This window comes from Pseudomassariella vexata (genome assembly GCF_002105095.1).
Source record: "Pseudomassariella vexata strain CBS 129021 chromosome Unknown BCR38scaffold_1, whole genome shotgun sequence".
Classification (NCBI taxonomy): Eukaryota; Fungi; Ascomycota; class Sordariomycetes; order Amphisphaeriales; family Pseudomassariaceae; genus Pseudomassariella; species Pseudomassariella vexata.
Window position 1 is genome coordinate 3619783 of NW_024467956.1, and position 20905 is coordinate 3640687.

The window sequence follows — 20905 nt, forward strand, 5'->3', positions numbered from 1 at the left end:
AAGGCTAACATTACCCTGAAGCTCTCCACAAATCCCAGCGCTCAATGACAGCTTTCAACGGGTTGCCTCCTGCCATCCCCAAATTATCCGCTAGTGCCCCCGTCGCGGCGAAGCCCGTTTTGCCGTCTTTTGCCCCTCGTTCGTTGCAATTGACGACTTGAGTTTTAAGTTGATCAAACCGTTTCTTCCAACCGATACTGGACTACTGGACTACCATGCAACAAGTTTTTTTTTTGGTATAGTTTTATCCTCGCACTTTTTAATAATACCATGCCTGCTTCTTAATCCGATGTATATTACTTTCCCACGTCGCGTTCCTCTGCCAGCACACTGGATGACTCTTCCAACGACCCGCCCCAGTAGCACCTGACCGTAGCTCTAGAAAGCGTGCAGTTACTTGACGGACCCGACGAGCAAAGGGTCAGCAAGGCGGCAAGGTTGTTTTGAGCGAATCGAATCGCCCAGGTAATACCGCAGCGCTCTCATAGGACATCGGAACAAGCACGATCCAAGACCCGTCCTGCGCTCAGTACGTGCATGGCGGCGCAATTTTTCTGCACTACTGCGCAACCAGCGAATCTCAACTGCAGCATGCGCAAGGAGATACGGAGGCCCAGTCGTCGTGCTTTGGCTGGGGACCTTTCATCTCCCGTTCCTGCTCAAGTGCCCCGTTGTCGCGATGATCTGCTGCAGCAGCTCCATGGGTGGTCGATTCCCTCCAACGGCTCGCATAAGCATGCAACTCCGCTTTTGCGAGCTCGATTCCTAACCCACCAGCAGGACTCCCTCCTGTGTGAGCTTCGGTGACTCAATGGTTGTTACTAGTGGGACCTCAATGATCTGCTCATATTGTCCCTGCAGAGCATGCGCAGGCCGCTGCCAGCCAGACCGTCTCCTTCGGCGAACCCAGCAAGTGCGCAGGCATCTGACTTGTCGACATAATCCAGAGGGTCCTCCAAGGCCCTTGACAGGGATCTAAACGCCACACCTCTCAAAAAATAATACCTGCCACCCAAGTACCGTCGGCCTAGCTCATTTCCCTATGTACTTCCTCGACTAGGAACATGCAAGGCAAAATGGGCGAAGCCAGGCGACACCTCGAGGTATCTGTTCAATATACAACAGTTTTGTTGTCTCTTATCAACTGTGCGATGGCTCCATTTTGTCGCCTCTGTGTGTCTCTCTCGTGCTCTATTCTTGGACGTATTGTCTACTTTCTTCCTCTCACTTCAAGTCGCTGTCTATTCACCAATACGTTTTCCATTCAGCTTTCGAAAGCTTCACCGTTCTCAATATCTACTCTTTAGCGCTGCAGAACTCTTCTACGTTTTCTCAAGAGCCGCTTGGGCAGAACCGAAACCCACGGCTGGTCGACTAAGAGCAGCGCCAACGCTTGTTAAACGCCTGCCACTCCTCCCTATCTACCCCACCATCGACGTTCAACCCACACCACCACCATCTTTTAACTAGACTGGGGAGTTCACACTTGCGGGAACGCTTACCCACCATCACAGCCCAACTAGCTTACTCAAAACGGATCTTTCTTGAACTACTTTTCTCTAGGGTTTCGTTTTCCTGCGCGGTTATTTTCTTCTTTGGGACACTCGTCTCGTTATCCTCCTTGTTATTTTCCAACGTTCCTCTTTCGTATATCAATTCTTGGGGTCCGGTTGCATGTACCAACTGTCCACGAGGCTTGAAATCTCATCTCCGTTTCGAGGCTGGAATCCTGGAAACCTGGATCCTTCGCAACATCTAACCGGCTCTGCAGGGTCACTCACGATTTCATGTGATTATCAGCCAGCTTGGACTACCTATCGGGTTCGATATCTCGGCGCGTCGTTGCCAGTCAGCACCTAATTGGTATTCCGAAATATTGGAATTGGATTCGCAATAATCCTGCCAGGTTAGTCCCATCTGTGTTATTGTCACCGGGATCCGTCGCTGACCACCAACTCAAGGATATCTCGGGTTCGAACCACATCCTTGGTTTTGATAATGGAATCGTGACCTTAAGTACTATGATTGAAAATCGGACTCAATCTCACACGGAAAAGGGATATAATGGCATCGATCAGGCCGCGCTCAGACTTGAGGAGTCGAGCAGGTGACGCATCACGGTCGAAGAGAATGGGAGGGTACATGGAAACATCGAAGGAGGATTTTCCCCCAACGCTTACCAGGATTGCGCGAAGAGAAGCAGACAGCGGCAACAGGCAAGGGGCCTCGTTGAATGCTCAACCAAAGACGCAAAGTCGGATACCCCAGAACCCATCGATGCGAAAACCACCAGGTTCATCCAGCAGGCCGCCTCTCACTCATGAGACTCGACCAACAGGCTCTACAGGCTTCAGCTTCGGACGAGCAGCACCCGCAACTCTCAGTCCAGTGATGCCCTCGATTCAGGATCGAGATGCCGTGTCCAGACAATCTCACGGTGTCCTTCGCCGGAAGCAGTCGAGCGTATCACGGGAAATCGGCAGCCTCCGAGACTACTCTCGTTCAAACTCGGGAAAAAACACCTCTTCCTCCTGTATACCGAGAGCCCAGGCGTTCCTTGATCCTTATGTTTCACACCTGAACCGAGGTGTTACGGAATGTCCCGTGGAGGTCAAGTTGGCACAGGTAATTGAGCTGCCCAAAGCTGTGGCCCAGTCATCGACTACGATATATCCCGAGTTGGATCGGTACCGAGACATCGAGATCCCCAGGAACAGCCCAGGAACCGATGGGCTTTTCAGACTCGCAACTCATGATCTTCTCCCGCCAACGCCCCTTTTCTCGGGGACGAGCAGTCACAGCCAGTTGAGTACGTTCAGCGGTAGTCCGTCGACAAGGTTTTCGGAATCGCCCGGCCCCGGCCCTTACAGCCGAGACACAACACCGACATCCATGTCTTCAGCATCTCCCGGTCTCGTTGCACCATTGCGTAACGCTGCTTCCAAAGTGAAACAAGCAAGTCCAGCCGAGAGAAGACCGCCAGTGACCCGAAGAAGAGCCGGTAGTATACCGACTGATAGTGATGGATTTGGTACCGACTCTCATGGTCTTGCGGTAGTTCGAGAAGCACTTACATCGTCGTCGTCGAACTCGACCGTGCGTGATGCTGACAACAAGGAAAAAAAGAAGAAGAAGGCTTTGGCACAGCTGCCAGCCCCTAAACCCCCACCAAGGAAATCATCGCAAAAGTTCAACAAGGATCGTGATGTGGACGAGTCTCCGTCCAAGCCTGCTCAGACGCCGGCTCACCCCGTGATGAGGTCTCCTTCGCCCATCAAATCGGACAACAGCCACAGACCCTTCACGTCTCCACAACCTCGACCGACGCCGCCTTCCCGGCCAAGCAGAGACGGCACACCCGACTTGTACTCACAATTCGGCGGGCCGCTTCCGGTCATCCACAGCAACTTATCCGCCAGCAGTGTCCCTGATCGACGTCAAAGCGCACAGTTAGCCCCGAGTTCGCTCCCCAGATCTACCACCCCGTCGTCATCACAGGACCGCCCCAACGCGTCAAGATTACCAGTCAACCGAGAGCCGACACCTGCTCCCTTATCGGCCTCTGCCTTGGGTGCCCAGCCTGCGAAGACAGAATCCAGAAGAGCCACTCGAACTCCGAGCCCCAGCGTGACCACATTCAAGTCGAGGTTTGGATTGTTCGGGAGGCGAACGAAAACAGAAAGCGATGTGCCCCAAGTGGACAAGAAAGACAAATCAGCACGCAAGGGCCCCGCAGCAGGTACCGGACACGAGGGCTATGGTAGGATTGGAACGGTGCGGAGGCGAAGCAGCCATGCACCGACACCACGCGGACTGGGTGGCCCTGTTTCTTCATCTGAAAGCTTGGCCAGCACTCAGTCAACCGACCCGTTCCTTCTCGAGCGGATGAACCCTGTTGTCATCGCTGGAGGTGAGATTATTGAGAATCGCAACGCCAGCTCCGAGTTGAGTCGCACCAACAGCGACCAAAGTCTGCCACCTCCTGGTCCTAGCATCGATTCTCGCAACCGATCCTCGATGTCCCTGTCAACAAAGGATGGTGGTGTTGGTGCAAGACACACTCTTTGGCCATCCCCTTTCCCCCGCACTTCGGTTCACTCACGCCGACCTTCTGACAGCAGTGACTCGGAGGCTGTGACCATGAAGTCGACACTTGCTTTCCGGAGGTCTATTCAACGACTCCGTTCGTCTCCGGACCAAGAGCCGATGAAGTTGCCGAAACCCATCGTGACAAGGAGCATAACCATGCCATCAGTCGTTAGCATGGATACGGCTATCTACACTGACGACTCTGTGGTGTCTCAGCCTGAAGTTGGGCGTGGCCGAGGAGCCAAGGATGCAGCGCCAAGGAAACTGGTCAAGCGTGCTAAATCACCTCGAAAATGGAACCTGTTTAGTCGATCCCAGAGCCAACCCGCCACGGAGCCGAAAAAGAAGAAAGGGGACTCGGCGACAGTGGCTGCTGCCGTCAAAGCGGTCCCGAGAAAGCCGGTCCCGTTTTATGCCATCATGGATTCGTCGGAGCAGGAGGATATGTCAGACCCGGATTTGACTGACATCTTGAGAGAAGCACAAGGTTTGGCGCCTCCGTCATCCGTCGTAAACAGACACGAGCGGAGGCCTTCTGCAAGCAGTCAACGCAAGGAACAACAGCCTCCTCCACTGGAGCCCCGACAAGCTGTGCGGCCTCAGCCAGTCCAGAACGCACCGGCGCAAGTGCAAACAACGACTATCGCCAAACCAAACCAAGCTAGGCCCTTTGATAGTCAAGTACCAGCGACAAAAACGACAGGGAGAAGCGCAGTCAGGCCTAGTCGACTTCCACAAGTTGGCAGGATTCCGAAGGTGGTCAACACCCGCCCAGAACAGACATCTCCCAAGAGTTTCTCGAGGCCGTTCAATCGAATCAGTCTTCAACTCCAACCGCCACCTCAAATCCAAGTGGATCAAGACTCTGTCGCCAAGGGTCCCAGCCCCCCGAAACCGTCCACGCCCGAGCTGTCCAGAGATGAGCCGACAGCCACGATTGTCACAAACAACTCTCCGAAGAATCGATCACCTGCACAAGGGCCGTCCATGGACTGCTCACGGCCCGAGGAGTTTTTTGCCTTCGCACCGCGAAAGAACTCGGATTACACGACGAGCAGTTGTTCCAGCATCTCCGCAGCCCCTGCCTTTGCCAATCATACTACGGCAGTCGTTCCCGAGCCGACTGCACCTCTGGCCGAAGACGAAATCTGGGACGAGTACAACGATCTGCTTGGAGATGTTCCACCATCTGCGACATCCTCTCGAGGCATGGCATTCCATCTCGAGAAGTACGAGACGAAGGTGGTGAAGAAGATTTCCAAGCCACTTGAGTCTCCCACCATCAAAGTTCAGTCTGCCAAAGACACTCGCGACTCGTGCGATACGGGAGAGGTTGCCACATCTTCAAGTCATTTCAGTGCTGATATGACGGCGAGGATAAACGCAGCATTCCACTTTGGTGCCGAACCTCCGTCTACGCCGTTTTCTGTCTCGGAATTTGTGTCTGGGTATGGGGAGCGCAACAAGAGTAGTGCCGAGGTGGCCAAACCTCGGGCAGCATCACAAAGCAGCAGCAGTTCTCCTCGCGAGAGTGCCACAGCGAGAATATCAGCCAGCAGCAGCGCCAGTGAAGAAACCCCATTGTCACAGGTCAACCTTCGGGTTGGCTCCATGACGGTCAGTAAGTGGCTCACGTTTGGGCACGTACTCTTCAGTCCGGTGCGCGAGGATCTGCTGCAGGTTGTTGGGTCTTTGAAACGTCACTCCATTCTGGTCATTGACGGGTTAGGTAACGATGATTGGTCTTTCTATGCTGCCGAGACATATCCAGCGGCTACGTTTTTCAACCTGTCGCCCAGGGCACCAATCTCGCAGGAACATCGATCATCGGACTCGTTTCCCCTGACCCCACCCAACCACCACCAAATCCAGTACAACTCCCACATGGAAAAGTTTCCCTTTGGCGCTGAAAGCTTCACGTCTGTCGTCTTCCGCTTCCCATCCGCCGCCCCAGAGGCGCACTACCGAAACATTATGTCGGAGGCGCGCCGGGTCCTTAAACCCGGTGGCTACATCGAGCTTTCCATCCTGGACGTGGACCTGAACAACATGGGAAACCGAACCCGACGAGCTGTTCGCCGGTTGAAGGAAATAGTCAATATCAAGAACCCCGACTTGAACCTCAGCAGCACCGCAGACCTCGTGTTGCGCCTGCTCGGCAAGATGGGCTTCGTCGACGTGAAGACGTGCCGCGTCGGCATTCCCGTTGCAAGCGCCATTGCGAACTCGGGGAGTGAGGGTGGCAAGAAGAAGGGGAAGGATGAGCGGAGCTTGGCGGAGATGATGAACGACGAGACGACCATGGGCGACGAGAACATCACCAAGATGGTTGCCAAGGTTGGTCGTTGGTGGTACAACCGCCTCTACGAGACCGCTACCGGCACCAATGCCAGCATCTGGAACGACAAGGCCTTGTTGGCTGAGTGTGAGGAGTGGGAGACGACGCTGAAGCTCATGGTGTGTCACGCGAAGGTTCCCGAGACGAGAGGGCGAGTCTCAAGTATTTGATTTCTACGTTTGGGCCACTTATTTACACCTTGCCCTGGCTTCATAGGTTTGGCCCTTCTTCACCATTCTTCTTGACTTTTTGGGTTTCTTATACGTTCCCCCGGATTTTACCGGATTTTACAGCATCAATACCCTTTGGAATTACCATCCACCCATCTACGGCTTGGATCCTCTCTTTATCACCATCTCCACCTACCTACCTACCCACAACATTTGCATGGCGCAGGAAAATAGCATACAGACAAATTGTCGCAAGAACCAGAGAAACAAGATTTCAAGAGGGCGCAAGCCCAACCACCAATATATTGAATCGCATTCGAAAACCCCGAAAATCAAACGGGCTATTTCCTTCTTAGACGGGCTGGCACCACACAAATTTATTTATTCACACCACCAAGATTCAAACAGCAGGACTCAGAGTCCTTCTTCCAAATCAGCAGGAAATATCGGCAAAGACAGTACGGTTCCTCGACTCCGCCTTTCATACCTGTTGCCCGTGCGTATTCCTTTTTGGGAATCTAAACGGCGGCTTGCCTGAACGAGCAATTTCTATTCTCAGCACGCACATACATGCATATACACATACATTACATTCGCAACAACAACGACTAGTTCGGTATTCAATTGACGGCGAGCATTTTTATCGATATTGTTTATTGGTACATAACATCACCCACACGTCGCAGGATGGGGATCACGGAGGCGTCGGGTCTTTAATATGGGGTTTGCGCAGCGGTAATATGGGGGCGGTTGGGTGCGTGTACATATTTGTCGGCGGAGGGCTCTGGAAGCGAGGTGCAATGGAACGAGAGACCAACGTGACCAAACTTGGGGATGGACCGATGAGAAAGGGAACCCACCCTGATTGAAATTTGGACATGAGGCATGTGTGACGTGTTAATGCTTGCGTTTGCCTGTTTGTGAGCGGATGAGCTGCAACGGATGGGTTACGACGGAATGGGACGGAGTTTGGGATGGAAATGGAAGTCGAAGCTATTTAGCGAGCGAGTATGATTAGTCAGTCAGTCAGCCGTGGATATACCCCAGTCTTTTCTGATAATGGTACAAAACATTCATCGAAATTCTTCTTCAGATTAAGTGAGCCACGGGAGTTTAGGTAATATATTCGAGGTCGGAGTGGCAACCCAACAACAAGAGTGTTGTTAGCCGTCCCTGCTTCCATTCCGGTATCACTCAATCCTCCCAGCTCCAAACTCGACCATTACCAACTACATGCACTGTGGCTTTCCCAGTCATCCCCTTCCGCCCCCTTATCCCACTCTGACCGATGACTGCCCCACAAAATCAAGATCATTATTCACCATATGTCAGCGTTGCGCCAGAGACGAGAAGCTTGGCAGGCTGGCCCCATTAATTAACTTAACCTATATTAACCGCAGCCCCCGGCAACAAGGCGCTGGCTGGAAGTTGATTGGAAGTTGGTCTCGTTGATTGCCTGCCACTTTCTCTGTTGATTTGGATGGCGTTTTCCAGGAACTTGGGTTATTGGGGCGAGGCAGGTGGGCTGATTTCAATATTGCGGTTGCAGGTAAGTAAAAACAAGACCAATTTATATGTGGGATGCGTGGTCGGTCTCTGTTCCCGTCCGACGCTTAGCGAGACTCCACCGACCTTGGTAGACAGACTCGGGGCAGGCAGGGCCTCACCGGAAATTCTCACCACACGAAGGCGCAACATCCCGGAGACTGTGTGTGGTTATACCGTACTTGGTCTCCTTTTTGGCCAGTTGGTCCTTCCCACCGACGCCGAATCCTCTACCGGAGGCAGCACCAGCTGGTCAGCGGCAGGACGTATCCTGACTTTCCCTTTAGGGCAAATGAGGCGTCCAAACAAAGTCGAGGAGGTCCTAGGGCGCATTCCTCTTCCCCACACGTCCTATGCAACAATACGGCATTCGCATATTAACTCCCCACCCGTTCTTCGCTCGTCACAACCGTGAAAGTCTGCATGCGGTATGCCGCGGGTTATCCTTGCGTTCTTGCTTGCTTGTGTGTGAGTAGTATACCCGTGTGCCGGAACGCCGCCATGATCACCCTCGCCGACTGTGAGGGTCGTTCAGAGCTTTCAGCACGCCTGGTATAATATACTTAAGCACCTGACCCCAACCTTCCGCGTCCCTGTCGATCGCCCTCGAGACTATATCCACAACTCCTCGCGAGTATATCCCCATCGCCGTACCGCGTACAGCCCACGTCTCCTCACACCGGAACGACACCAAAATGAAATCAACCACTCTCATTATCCCCCTCCTGACCACCCTCGCAGCCGCACAAGGTTTCTTTGATGAGTGCGCCAAGCCATGGTCCCTCGGCTACCGTAACCGGGTGCACTTCGTCATCGCGACATGCCCGGGGCCCGACGACAAGAAGTACACGAGCACGATTAATTTGAATGACTGCTTGAGCAACTCGGAGGGGGTCTTGCGGGCGGATAAAGTGTGAGTTCAACTTCTATTCATTCACCATGCTGTTTTCTTCTCCCCAAGTCTTCTCTCCCTACTGGCATTCGCGAGAAGCGTTGTCCCGCATCATGTCGTGTCGGTTCGAACTCTATATTTCCCACGCCATCGTATAATAGTTTTGGAACACGGAAAACTGTTATGGACATGTTGAATAATGAAGCAACTGACGGACGGACTGTGCATAGTGGCTTCGCCTTCCACTCCTGCTCCTCCTGTACCGCCGCCACACCGTCTACAAACGCGGAATTGACGTGTCAATGCAAGCAGACGGGTGGTCAGCCCAAGACGACGATTATCGATCTAAGTACGTCTAATATATGGGGCCCCAGCCCTATGGGATGTTGAGGCTGACTGCGCGGGTAGATACGGTGGTGAGCAACACTGATGGGATCATCGGTTGCTTTGGTCTCCCGGGTGAGTGGTCCTTCTGGGATGATGCTACTCCTCCTCTTATTGATTGTGCTGAGCTGACGTGGAATTCTTCTTCTACAGGGTTCGAAGTGGCGCCCAGTGAGTTGTGAGCTTCGCGGTCTGAGAGCCGCCCGTGTAAACAGTCTGCCTTGCGAACTGGTGATCGATCTGGTGGCTCGAGCAGGTAATGATTGAGTGTGTTATTTTGGGCTAGGGTCATCGGGACTTTCAAATACCCTCTCTTCGTAATTCCAGAACAAATTTGAACCATCCGAAACGTACTTCACAGAAGCATCCATGTCACATAATGACATATCCCGAAGCTCCGTGAGAAATCCAATGACGTATAGCATGATTGATCATTATATGAATTTATTCGCGAAGTGTCCAAGTCCTAGACGTTAGGAGCGCTAACCACATATGTGGCTCAAGCTATGTCGCCATGCAATTGCGCGCATGTGAAATCATGGTATCCACACAGGACGCCGCCACTGTGGATGAGCCCCGTTCATCCCATCCACAGGTTTGTACAGACGTCGAATACACATGAGGTTACCGCACATACTAAACAAATACCCGCCACCCCCGAACTCCGCGGCTTGTTGTGCCGGCCCTGTTTGTTCTACACATGCCACTGATGGTATATGTACCGAATCCGGCCCCCAGACCGATGCTGATTGTTCGTTCATGCTGATTTTGATTAATGTCGTCTCGCTCATATAGTAAAAAATGCTGGCCCTCTCCTATGTACAATGACGGTTCCATGAATTCAGAGCGTCTGGTTGTTTATGCTTAATATAGGGTATCATGACGAGGAGCTTCGCTCGCGTCGCCTGAACATAATCTCGGCAGTCGGATTGGGCGTTTTGCTCATCATGAACATCATAGGCTTCGGCCGTTCGGTTTCGCCGTCCTTGAGCTTGATGTCGTAGTTGAGCAGCAAGTAGGCCAGGATGAGCTTAATCTCATTTCCGGCGAAGAAGCGACCCGGGCAGGCGTGTTTGCCCAAGCCGAAGTTCATATTCGTGTCGCCGATGCTGGTGAATTGGTGGCGGTTGGCGGTCTCGTCTGATAATTGGCGCATCTTCCAGAAGCGTAGTCCATCGAAGACCTCGGGGTCGGGGAAATAGCGATCATCATGGCTGATGCCATATTGTGGCGCGAGTAGGTTCGTCCCGGATGGAAGATGCGTGCCGTCTGAGAGGTCGATCGGCTTGATAACTTTGCGGATGAATGATGCTATACAAGGTAAGCTGGAGCGAACGGGTAAGATGGCTGTGAGCAGGTCGTCGATACATACTGACATTGCCAGCCAAGCGCTGCGACTCCTTCATGAAACTGTCCATCTTCTTGAGCTTGGCCATGCTTTCCTTTCTTGCCCAACCACCTCCATCCTCGAGGATTTCTTGTGCCTCCTGTCTTAATATTTCTTGAATTTCTGGTTGTGCAGCCAAGTCGAAAATGCAATCCGTCGTCAAGTTGCTCGTCGTGTGTATCGATGCAGCCCCCAAAACCAGTTGAAGTTGTGTTTGCAGATAGTAATCGTTCCTCTGTGCATCGGGGAGAGCGTCCACTGTCCACTGAATAAAATCGTCCGGTTTTTGGTGTCCAGGATCTAGCTCGGCATTTTGTAGCCGTTCGTCGATAATGGGTTTGAGCATGGCTTGACCCCTGGCAAGATCGCGCTTGATCTGCCCCAACTCTGAAACGAAGTACTGTGCGATTGGTCGCAACCACGGTGGGAAGAACTGCAACTTGACCACGGCAACGAACACGTGAACCGCAAAGTTGATAGTCGTGTCCATCCACTCCTCAGTGCGACCGAGTTCCGGTCCTACAAACGCCCTCCCACTGAGTCGGGCAATGGTACGCACCATAAAGGGCTGCGCCTGCACTGGAGTCCAATCTACAGCGGTATATTAGTGGCTGGACCAGCTGTCGCAGTCAAGCAGATTGGGACGTACCTTTGCATTCGGGAAACTCCTGCACAATTATGAATTCCAGCTCCGACTTGAGCCGGGGCACCAGGCGTGACAGTTGTTGGGTCAACTTGCTTCTTATGAGGAATGTGAGCGTGTCACCATGAGGTCCAAGACAGAACTTGGTGTAGTCGCTCAACATAGCCTGGGAGACATCAGTATCGCATATCTCGTCATCCCGATTGGACTCTCGCACCTCATCGACAGCGGCCGATGCGCTCAATGTGTCCTCTGGAAGACCCTTCAGTTCACCAATCAAGCTGGCAGGTATCATGGTCCTGGTACCCTCCGTGGCTTTGATCTGGTATACTCGATCGCGAAACTACGAGGTGTAAGCGAGCTGGAGTCGATGCGACAGGGTGGTGGGGTGTAATGTACCTTGTCGTAGCTTTCCTTGACCAACGTGTCGGCACTGAACATCCACTTCGTTTTCGAAGCTTTGTAAAACGGTGCGGATACGTGACTTTGCTTCGATGGCTGCAGGATGAATGCAAGTAGTAATACCACCGCGATGGCAACGTAATAACTCCAGTTGCTTCCCACCAGGACGCGCACCGGCAACATTTCTATCACCGGTGTCATGTTGGAGTGTGTGCGCAGTCCTTCCATAACGAAGAATTTGCGAGAGAACCCAAGGGAAAGAAAGTGGCGTAGGTCGATGACAAGATGGAAAAGAGGATGTATTATTGAAAATGTTGCAAGTTGACCGGCGTGTAAGTGATGGAAATCGGTCGGATGTGGACGTAAAACCTGCGGTGATTCGGAATATGCGCCGCGAGATCAATGAAAATGGGAAGAGATACCATTAACCACCAAACAAGAAAGGTCGCTTGAAGATCTGCAGCTTAACTCATAAGCCATTGAGCCAACGAAGCCGCAAAGAGATTGAATCTGGATCCGAAAACAGCGGCTGGGTATGTTGTAAGGCGACGAGCTGAGGGTAGAGCTAAGGAAAGCTTAAATGGATTCGGGTATTTCATACGGCCCCACACGGCAGCTGTGGCTTCCGGATTTGGCAATGGCACACAAGGTGGTATTGGGGGCGGCAGCAGCAGCGGAAAAAAACGAAATGGAAGTAGGAAATAGGAGGTAGGAAGGAGACATTGGGGGAAAGAAAACAAAGCAGGAAAACAAGCCGCAAATGAATGAGCCTCGATTCTACGTCCAGTGTCGCATCGCGATGCAGATCGTGGGAAAAGCGGATGGCATCGTGATGGATGTGCAACTGGCTGCTGTGCCCCTCTTCGGTTTCCGACAGTTGCGAAAGGTCCTGAAACAAGGCCAGCAAGAGACCGTGCTGAAAGGAGTCGGGAGCTGCCACCTCCGAACCCTAGTTTCGCAGCTCGAGGCGCGTCACAGCCCAAAACGCCTAGCAGGTCGCTAGTTGTTATTAGCGGAGACCAGGCCGCGGTGTTGGAACAACCTACAACGTAGTGGTTTACGACGACGACGCCTTTTGCGAACGGGTAATTTCTCTGCCTCGGTTCCCCCGCTCGGCATGCCGCACGGAGACCCAACCGACGATCCATGGGCTATTACTGACTGTCTCCATACCCGATAGGTTTGCTACACAGCGTGGTGGTCAATCTTCCGAACAATGCGCCACAGCAGATTTGCCCGCGGCTGGGCAGTGCGGGTCGATGGGATTAGTCTTGGTGTCTTGGGCGTCGCAAATCTAGCTTTTCTTATCCAGATTCTAGGCCATTCTCAATGCACGCTGAACTTCCAACGGTCGGTCGACGCATGCAATATCCCCTGGCACGCAACATGTTGTTTCTGGTCGTCCCGTGGTCAGCATCGACTCCGCTGTGTCGTGCAGGCCGTTGAGAGAAGGAAGTCGCAAACGAGGACTAAGTGGATCCCAACAAGGTGCACAAGTGCGGCTCTTTTCTGAATCTCTTGGCGGCGTCTCTAGTCAGATGCAGAGAGTAGAAAAGTCGATCCTATCCACTCTAGGCCTCCCTCCTGTCTTGGCTTGTTTAACATGGTTAACAAAATACCGGGCGGGCAAGGTTCAGTTCTTCTTTCGCAGACCTGGTCCCTGTCGATCTTTGATCGAGTATGTTCCAGGACTCCATAGTAGCACCAATCTATTGGCCATCAGATAAGCATAAGTGCCAAGCTCGCCCAGGTCAACAGCAAGAACAAATATAGAAATGGGGTTCGCTTGGCTCAGAGTTGTTTGGTGTGGAAAGTTCAGAGAGAGCCTACGACACCGAAATCCGTTTGATAGCTTCGAAGCTTTCGCATCTACTGTTCCCGAATGCTTGTTTCGGTTACGACCAGGCGACGCCAATCCCTTTCTCCCTTTCCCGCCGTTTGGGTACATGCTCCAGCCTGCATTGAAGTACGTCAGTGTTGTCATGCCGGGTTTCAATCCATTCGCAGACAAAGGTGGCATCAGTCAGTCGGTTTGACAGCTGTGTGTGTTTCGATCTTCTAGGTTAGAAGCATTTGTCTCTATTTGCATGATTCGGCAGAGCCAATGCCCGCATCCCACATCGGCCGTCGGATGCATAACCAGAAAGGACGTGCAAGATGATGTTTGGCCGTGATCGGTAATCCTCCGAACTTCTGGTGCTGATCTCGTAGGATGATGTTGGGCTGGCCCGAACCCCAGACCAGATTGCGTTCTTCGTGCCTACAACAAGCTACCGGCCTGGATCCGTTCCTTGAACTTTGCAGCATCGGATGTTCTGGTCCGTTACAGGACCACGGTCCAAGCGAAGCCGTTAAGAAAGCCAAGTTTTCTTGTACTTGTGTCTCGGAAACAAGTCACCGAGCATCCAAACACACCTCATCTCTAGGGTTGCATACCCGTCCTTGACCTTTCGGGATCCCATCCATCCACGGGGCGAAGGCCTAGGCTGTGTGATAATCATCCGCCCTCGAACCGGCCAGCTCTTGCCGGCAACGTCGCTGTCCCATGTAGCGCCCCCGAACCTACAGACATAAGGCTGCACCAGCCAGCGACACGAAGTCTTCCTTGGCTTGTCAATGACCAAACGCGGGATGTTGGGGATTCGAGGCCAATGTCGCATAGCTTGAAGCCGTCTTCGAAATGAACCTTGATGCGGATCCAGCGATCTTCGGGATTGGCAGCGCATCTCCCGCTGTGAGTCCTCTCCCAGATCAAAAATATCATAGCCGGGGCTGGAAGGGGGCCAGTCTCTGCCCGAACGAAACAGACACGCCCTAGACAAGTCCTCGAATGCAAAGTGCCTCGGGTTCCCAGAGACGGTACTACGGGCGGGCATTCTCCATGACACTATCGCAGAAGCATTATGACGAATAAGCTGAGATTTGGCATGCTGGATTCAGTCGAAACAAAATTACTGCGAAGGCGCCTTCGGCATGAACGGCTACATCGATACGAATGCGATTATGAGGCAGCTTCATTCGTTTGTCGGGGCTCAGCTCGAAACAGTGGTGACCCGTTGCCCTACGGGTTTCATTCCTCGTCGGCTAGTATCTACCAACGCACCTGCATCGCAATAAAGTCAGTCGTACTTAGTCTGAGTTATCGCTCAAAGGCTTTGGACTGAGCGTCGATGGCTACAACAGTATGTGAATTTTGTCCACTCGGCGGTATCGAGTGGGGATGGGAAGACATGAATTGCGGGCACTTGCTGCAATGACAGCTTATCCAAGAATACGCTGCATTTGCATAGTATTAAAATGTTGAACAGCCAAGGAGACTCGTAACTATCAATAGCATGGCGATTTTTCCAGGAAGATCTGTCCCTCACGTACTGAAGTACATGGAATGTTTGTCACTCAATCTGGTTTGCGACAGCAGATAAGCAGCACCCTGACGTCAACGACGGGACTAAAAGCCCACAACTACGTAACAGGTGCATCACTCACACATCGCGATTTGGATTGAGCTACACGACTTGGCCAGGAAAGAATCACCAATTTTTAGAGCCCATCACCTTACGATGTTGTTAGACAATTTTCTTGCCTCTCGAGCCTCAGTCGACTAGTCTGCAAGACGTAACCGAAGGTATAACATAACCGGATTTCGTAACTTCGCCACTGCTTCCTCCAGCCATCATGGGGAACGAAATCGAGGTGACGAAGGTCAGTTATCTTCTCAGCACCATTTATGATATTTTTGCCTTCTCATGATTTCTTGCAGGTGGGCATGCTCGGCGTGGGCAGCATGGGCGCCATGATGTCTCTCCTCATGGCCGAGCACGGCTACGAGGTTCACTTTCACGACCCAGGTATGCACATGTCACCACGCTCTTCCCATTGGAAAAAGGAATAAACCAGCCCAAGACAAGCCAATCCAAGCCCGAAGTCATATCTCTAACACTTGTCGTCAGTTCAAAAGAACATGGACCAGCTCTCCTCCCAAGCCAAATCAATCTCCCTCTCTTCTAAAATCCTCCCCACAAAGGACTACGAAGACATGTGCAAATCCATCCAAGTCCAAGGCCAGCCAAAGGTCTTCATGTTCAGCACACCGCACGGCAAGCCCGCCGACCAATGCGTTGACGGCCTGCTCCCCTTCCTCAACAAAGGCGACATCATCGTCGACTGCGGCAATGAGCACTGGCACAACACGGAGCGACGCCAACGGGCCCTCGATCCGAAGGGTATTCACTATGTCGGATGCGGCGTATCGGGGGGTTATCAATCCGCGCGCCATGGGCCGTCGATGTCCCCCGGCGGCAGCCCCGAGGCGTTGGAGAAAGTGATGCCGTTCTTACGGACCCTCGCAGCCAAGGATCAGAAAGGCAGTCCGTGCACTACCCCGGTGGGCCCGGCGGGCAGCGGTCATTTCGTGAAGATGGTGCACAATGGCATTGAGCAGGGGATGATGAGCGTTGTTGCGGAAGCGTGGCTTATTCTGACTCGGGGGCTGGGACTTGGTTACAGAGAAGTCGCGGAAGAATTCAAGAAGTGGAACGAGGAGGGCCCGCTGAGGAATTGTTTCCTGATTTCGATAGCGGTTGATATCGAGAAAGCCAGGGGAAAGGACGGGTCACATGTCCTGGGACACGTGCGCGATAAGGTGGTGCAGGATGTTGACGAGGAGGAGGGCACGGGGATTTGGACTTCAGAGGAGGCGGTGCATTTACACGTCCCTGCTGCTACGATCCTCAGCGCGCATCTGTTCCGTTGCGCATCGGCGGATTTGGGGAGAAGGATGAAGAATAAGAAGTCTGCCGAGGGCGGCGTGGAGGCGAAGTCCTTCGATGGGATTGAATCCAGGGACGAGTTTGCCGAGTGGCTACACCGGACTACTTACTTCTGTTTCCTAACGTGCTTCGCGCAGGGGCTCGACCTCATTCGGCAAAAGGACAAAAATGAGGGGTGGAACCTGAACTACGTGAAAATACTACAGCTGTGGAGAGGTGGGTGCATCATCCAAGCGGACGGCATAGCCGACTTGCTCGAGGGGATGTACAAGCGCGAGGGCCACGATCCGGATAATCTCCTTTCCAATGACGAGGTGGGGAGCGAGTTGCACAAACACTTCCCGGCCATCAAACAGGTGGTGCTGAAGTCCGTCGAGGCCGATCATTTCGTTCCTGCTATCGGGCAGAGCTTGGAGTACTTCAAATACGAGACGTCGAGTAAGCTGCCGACGCAGTTCACGGAAGCCCAGCTGGATTATTTCGGTCAGCATATGTATGATGACTCGGATGACCCGGTTGGTGGACCCAAGAAGGGGAAGCATCACTTTGAGTGGAAGCAGGCCGAGGGACTCACGGGTAAATAGGCCTGTTTCAAGTACGCAGAGTGCGTTCGGAGATCTATGTGAGTTGGGGGATTATAGACAGTGGCGTTCTGGAAAAGCTACGAGGGAAACCTACGAGTTATAAGCCTAGTGAGCAACAACAAGCGGCATGCGTTTCACAATAACTTTCCGATATCTTGCAGCACGTACTGTTCCGAAGAGTAAGTCCGAAGTGGTCAAGTGACAGTTGATGAAATGAAGTGGTTTTAAATCGCATTGACTTCCAGCTCAACGCCTTAGTTCTTCTCCTTGTCTGCCTGCATCCCTTTCAAAATCCACGCCCGACTTTGCTCAGCCTTCGCGTTCAACTCCTCCTCAGTCAGGTTTGCAGCGTCTAAAGCAGTATGAGGCGAGGGTACATGACGCCCCTTCTCAACCCCAGGACGAGCAAGTAATCGATCAACCCATTCCTTCAGTAGTGGGAACTCGGCGAGGTCAACCCCACCGGAATCTGCGTCACTCGTCAGTTTCATACCCGTTTGCTGTCACTACCTAGAAGTAAATAAGACTCACAAGAGGCTGCCACCCAGACCCAGCAAGAAAAGTCGGCTACCGTGCACCGGTCACCGACGAGGTAGCCCGACGTGGATGGCTTGAGCTGCGTTTCCAAGGTTTTGTAGAGGCGGCCGGTTTCGTTCTTGTAGTGGTCAATTGCGTAGGGGATCTTCGCGGGCGCGTAGCGGTTGAAGTAGATGAGCTGTCTGGGGGCTTATCAGCATAGACCTAATCGACACATGAACAGAAATAGGATATATATACCCTTGCATCGGACCCAGACCTCCCATCTGCCACATCAACTTGTCGTCGTTAGTGGATACGCATCTCGCGATGTGAAGCTATTACGTACCCAACTGTTCACCTCATAGTACTCCCTTGTCCCCTGAGGATATGACACCTTGTGGTCCTTGTCGTAACGCTCGACCAGATATTGCATAATCGAGCCACTCTCGAACAGGCGAATGAGCTTGCCATCCGTGAAGGTGTCCGTCAGCGCTGGGATGCGCCCGTTGGGATTTATCTCCAGGAACCACGGCTCCTATTTCAATGATCAATTCCGTCGTCCGTTGTTACCGAGTTTGGTATGAGTTCGGGCCCCGAACCTTTTGTTCATTCTTGCTGAACTGCAGCGTGTGTGTCTGTTTGTTTGATTAGTCGTAATCACCGTAGCCATTTAAGGTCATTAGACAACGCACCTCATATTTCAGTCCCAGCTCTTCCAAGAGAATTGACACCTTGATGCCGTTGGGCGTCTGCGCCGTATACAGATGGATTCCAGATTTGTCAGCCATTTGGGATGAGAGATGAGTTGCGATATGGCCAAGTTATGTTGTCGTCTATACAACAGTTGTAAACAGGAGTGCCTTTTATATTTGCCAGGCGATGGTATATATTACAAATGCCGTCGAGGAATTCTATTCCGTAGTGAATATCTGATTAGAAATCAGCTAGCTTACATGATATAACCCCACACTGTTGTGCTGTGTGAGTATAGCTTTCGTTAAGTGGAGCCTGGGGCGAGAGCCATGAGGAGAAATCGAGGCACAATGCTTAGGGAGGGTAAAGGTGGCTGAACGCAGGAATTGAGCTTTCTCCTATGCATCATGAGTATACGTCAACCCCCATTTCCACCGATGGTACAGCAAAGTTGATGCAGCCCATACAAGAGTCAATGATTTCAACCAGTAACCAAATAATTACGGCTTCGGTCATAAGTTGCATGCATTGTTCCGGAGCAAAGTGACTGACGGATCGGAATATCTGGTTTTTAAGATTCGCGGGGCGGCATACCGTTCGAGTTAACTAGACTTTAGAGCCAATATTATGGCGTGATCGCACAGGCCCTCCAGCACGTCACTTCAATAAACCCCAGTAACTGTTGGGGCTCTCACGCCCATTGCGAAGGTTTGGCTCCATAATCAACACCCCTCCCAGAACGGCCATCGCAGTGTACAGCCACAGACAGCCACAATGGCTCTGGAATCTCGGTTGGAGCTGTAGGACTGTCCAGACCGAGAGGGGAAAATAGAGATACAACGACTTCTAATACATTCCTTATGGTGCGCTGCACGCTGATCTCGGCCCCTTCATCCTCTGATGCCTCATTTGCTTCAACTACCTCTCTTAAGGCTGAATACTCGGTTGGTGGCTTAAATAGGCTTCGGGGTCCTCGGCCAGTGTATTGGCGATTGCCATAAACCATGTATTCGGATTCTCGACCTTCTGGCGCTTCTTTTGGCCGTTGGCGCTCATTCTCAGCCCCAAGAGCGGCAACACGGCTACTTTGCATTACCGACTATTCTGAGTTATTTTCACGGGACTTGGCTACCTTGCGGAATAGTAACCTATTCGTTGGGAATTGTCCTTTCCTCAAATCATAATGTGGCGGCCGTCAAGTGGTGTTCTGAATTCATCGAATTCTGGCTCCGGAGTCTTCTCCTTCGGACGATGCTTGAAAATGGAGTTATTCCATCCCTGCATGCTTTGTTGTAGCATCTAATGAAGTTCATCTTGATACTAGAACCTTCACCTACATCTAGTGACTGCAGGGTGTTCGAAGTGTGCGCAGGGAGGTAGCAGCAGTAGGTTTTTCACATAATCGGTTTGTGATTGGGCTTCGGTTGGGTTGTTCGGAGTCTTTGATTCCCAAGGGACGGGGAGACCAGCCGAGCTACCCGGAGGTGTTGGCGTATGTAATTTCACATCGAGCTGTGATATGACATAATCTGCATCGTACGGAACTATTCCTACCCCTCGGAAACCTCCTTGGATATTTGAAACCGTGAAAGTTGCGTTGTACGCGTTTAAAAACGCCGGTAAAAAGTCTTCTTTCGAGATATGACTTATATGTGCTCGCATGAGATCTTCGATTTCTTTTCCGTACGCTCTTTTTAACCCGCGAAAACAGCCAACATCAAGAGGCTGGAGCTTATGCGACGAATAAGGAGGCATACAAAGCGTGACGATATTGTTAGCTTTGCAATATACCTCGAAATCGGTCGAGTGATGGCTTTCGTGACCGTCGAGGATCAATAGGCGATGAGTACCTTTCGTACGAGACTTAGTGTGATGATCGAAGTGTTTTATCTAATCTTCGCCTCTCTCATTCGTAGTCCAGCTATTTTTAGTAACTGCGATAACCCAATCAGGCGGTAATGGGCTGTTTTCGTACCATGACGAGAGGTGGGTTTTGCCGGCGAAAATGATGTACGGAGGGAGGGCATAACCGGACGACCCAACGCCTTGAATAACTGTAACCCATTCCCAATTTCCTTGCTGGGCTGCTCTAGGCCTTCCGCGCCGATCAGAAGTCGTCACGACCATTTCGGACGAGATTTGGCCCATCATAAAACCGGTCTCGTCGAAGTTGTAGATATCCTCCTCCTGGATCGCGTATTTCGCAATTGTATTCCGTACCAGGTCAAACCACGCGCGATACGCGTCAGGGTCTTCGCAGAGGACTCTCTGATAGTCGATCCTTGGATTTAAACGCGTCCGGAGGTCTGGTTGTCGTCTTACGAAGCTCGAGGCACAGTTGACGCCGACGCGTCCCGCGTCGCGACTTCGAAGTAATCGGTTGGCCATATCTTCAACACCACTCAATCGGGGAGGAAATGCTCGCGAATCTAGGTCGGCTATATGTCGTACGATTGCCTCTTCTTCAGAAGGAGTCAACTTTTGCGTTGG

At 52.1% G+C, this 20905-nt stretch overlaps 6 protein-coding genes across 6 annotated transcripts; 4 read left to right on the forward strand and 2 right to left on the reverse strand.

Moving 5' to 3' along the window:
- The first annotated feature begins 1658 nt into the window (after window positions 1-1658).
- Window positions 1659-6706, forward strand: BCR38DRAFT_23120 (uncharacterized protein). The gene is made up of 2 exons (XM_040854316.1): window positions 1659-1906; window positions 1962-6706. Exon 2 carries the CDS (start codon window positions 2065-2067, stop codon window positions 6595-6597), a length of 4533 nt encoding a protein of 1510 aa, XP_040721508.1. The 5' UTR covers window positions 1659-1906; window positions 1962-2064; the 3' UTR covers window positions 6598-6706.
- Window positions 6707-7928: 1222 nt separating this feature from the next.
- On the forward strand, window positions 7929-8697 carry BCR38DRAFT_23150 (uncharacterized protein). The gene has a single exon (XM_040854319.1). The coding sequence runs from the start codon at window positions 8078-8080 to the stop codon at window positions 8555-8557; it is 480 nt and encodes a 159-aa protein (XP_040721509.1). The 5' UTR covers window positions 7929-8077; the 3' UTR covers window positions 8558-8697.
- Window positions 8698-8837: 140 nt separating this feature from the next.
- BCR38DRAFT_404947 (uncharacterized protein) lies at window positions 8838-9600 on the forward strand (the record flags this gene model as incomplete). The annotated part of the gene is made up of 3 exons (XM_040857905.1): window positions 8838-9053; window positions 9104-9383; window positions 9443-9600. The coding sequence occupies 3 exons, from the start codon at window positions 8838-8840 to the stop codon at window positions 9598-9600; spliced, it is 654 nt and encodes a 217-aa protein (XP_040721510.1).
- Window positions 9601-10295: 695 nt separating this feature from the next.
- BCR38DRAFT_404948 (cytochrome P450) lies at window positions 10296-12051 on the reverse strand (the record flags this gene model as incomplete). Its single annotated transcript, XM_040857906.1, has 4 exons — window positions 10296-10729; window positions 10791-11396; window positions 11455-11791; window positions 11848-12051. The coding sequence occupies 4 exons, from the start codon at window positions 12049-12051 to the stop codon at window positions 10296-10298; spliced, it is 1581 nt and encodes a 526-aa protein (XP_040721511.1).
- Window positions 12052-15230: 3179 nt separating this feature from the next.
- On the forward strand, window positions 15231-17361 carry BCR38DRAFT_23312 (6-phosphogluconate dehydrogenase). Its single transcript, XM_040854329.1, has 3 exons — window positions 15231-15552; window positions 15611-15698; window positions 15801-17361. The coding sequence occupies exons 1-3, from the start codon at window positions 15526-15528 to the stop codon at window positions 17201-17203; spliced, it is 1518 nt and encodes a 505-aa protein (XP_040721512.1). The 5' UTR covers window positions 15231-15525; the 3' UTR covers window positions 17204-17361.
- A 96-nt stretch (window positions 17362-17457) lies between these two features.
- Window positions 17458-18510, reverse strand: BCR38DRAFT_404950 (glutathione S-transferase; the record flags this gene model as incomplete). The annotated part of the gene is made up of 5 exons (XM_040857907.1): window positions 17458-17672; window positions 17735-17922; window positions 17981-18006; window positions 18069-18257; window positions 18415-18510. The coding sequence occupies 5 exons, from the start codon at window positions 18508-18510 to the stop codon at window positions 17458-17460; spliced, it is 714 nt and encodes a 237-aa protein (XP_040721513.1).
- Window positions 18511-20905: the final 2395 nt, after the last annotated feature.

Excerpts from the sequence above, each read along its gene's own strand:
- BCR38DRAFT_23312 (XM_040854329.1), top strand. The coding sequence starts at position 15,526 with ATGGGGAACGAAATCGAGGTGACGAAG. Across the intron at positions 15,553-15,610 it reads ACGAAATCGAGGTGACGAAG|GTGGGCATGCTCGGCGTGGG; the intron begins GTCAGTTATCTT and ends GATTTCTTGCAG. Across the intron at positions 15,699-15,800 it reads GGTTCACTTTCACGACCCAG|TTCAAAAGAACATGGACCAG; the intron begins GTATGCACATGT and ends ACTTGTCGTCAG.
- BCR38DRAFT_23150 (XM_040854319.1), top strand. The coding sequence starts at position 8,078 with ATGGCGTTTTCCAGGAACTTGGGTTATTGGGGCGAGGCAGGTGGGCTG.
- BCR38DRAFT_23120 (XM_040854316.1), top strand. The coding sequence starts at position 2,065 with ATGGCATCGATCAGGCCGCGCTCAGACTTGAGGAGTCGAGCAGGTGAC.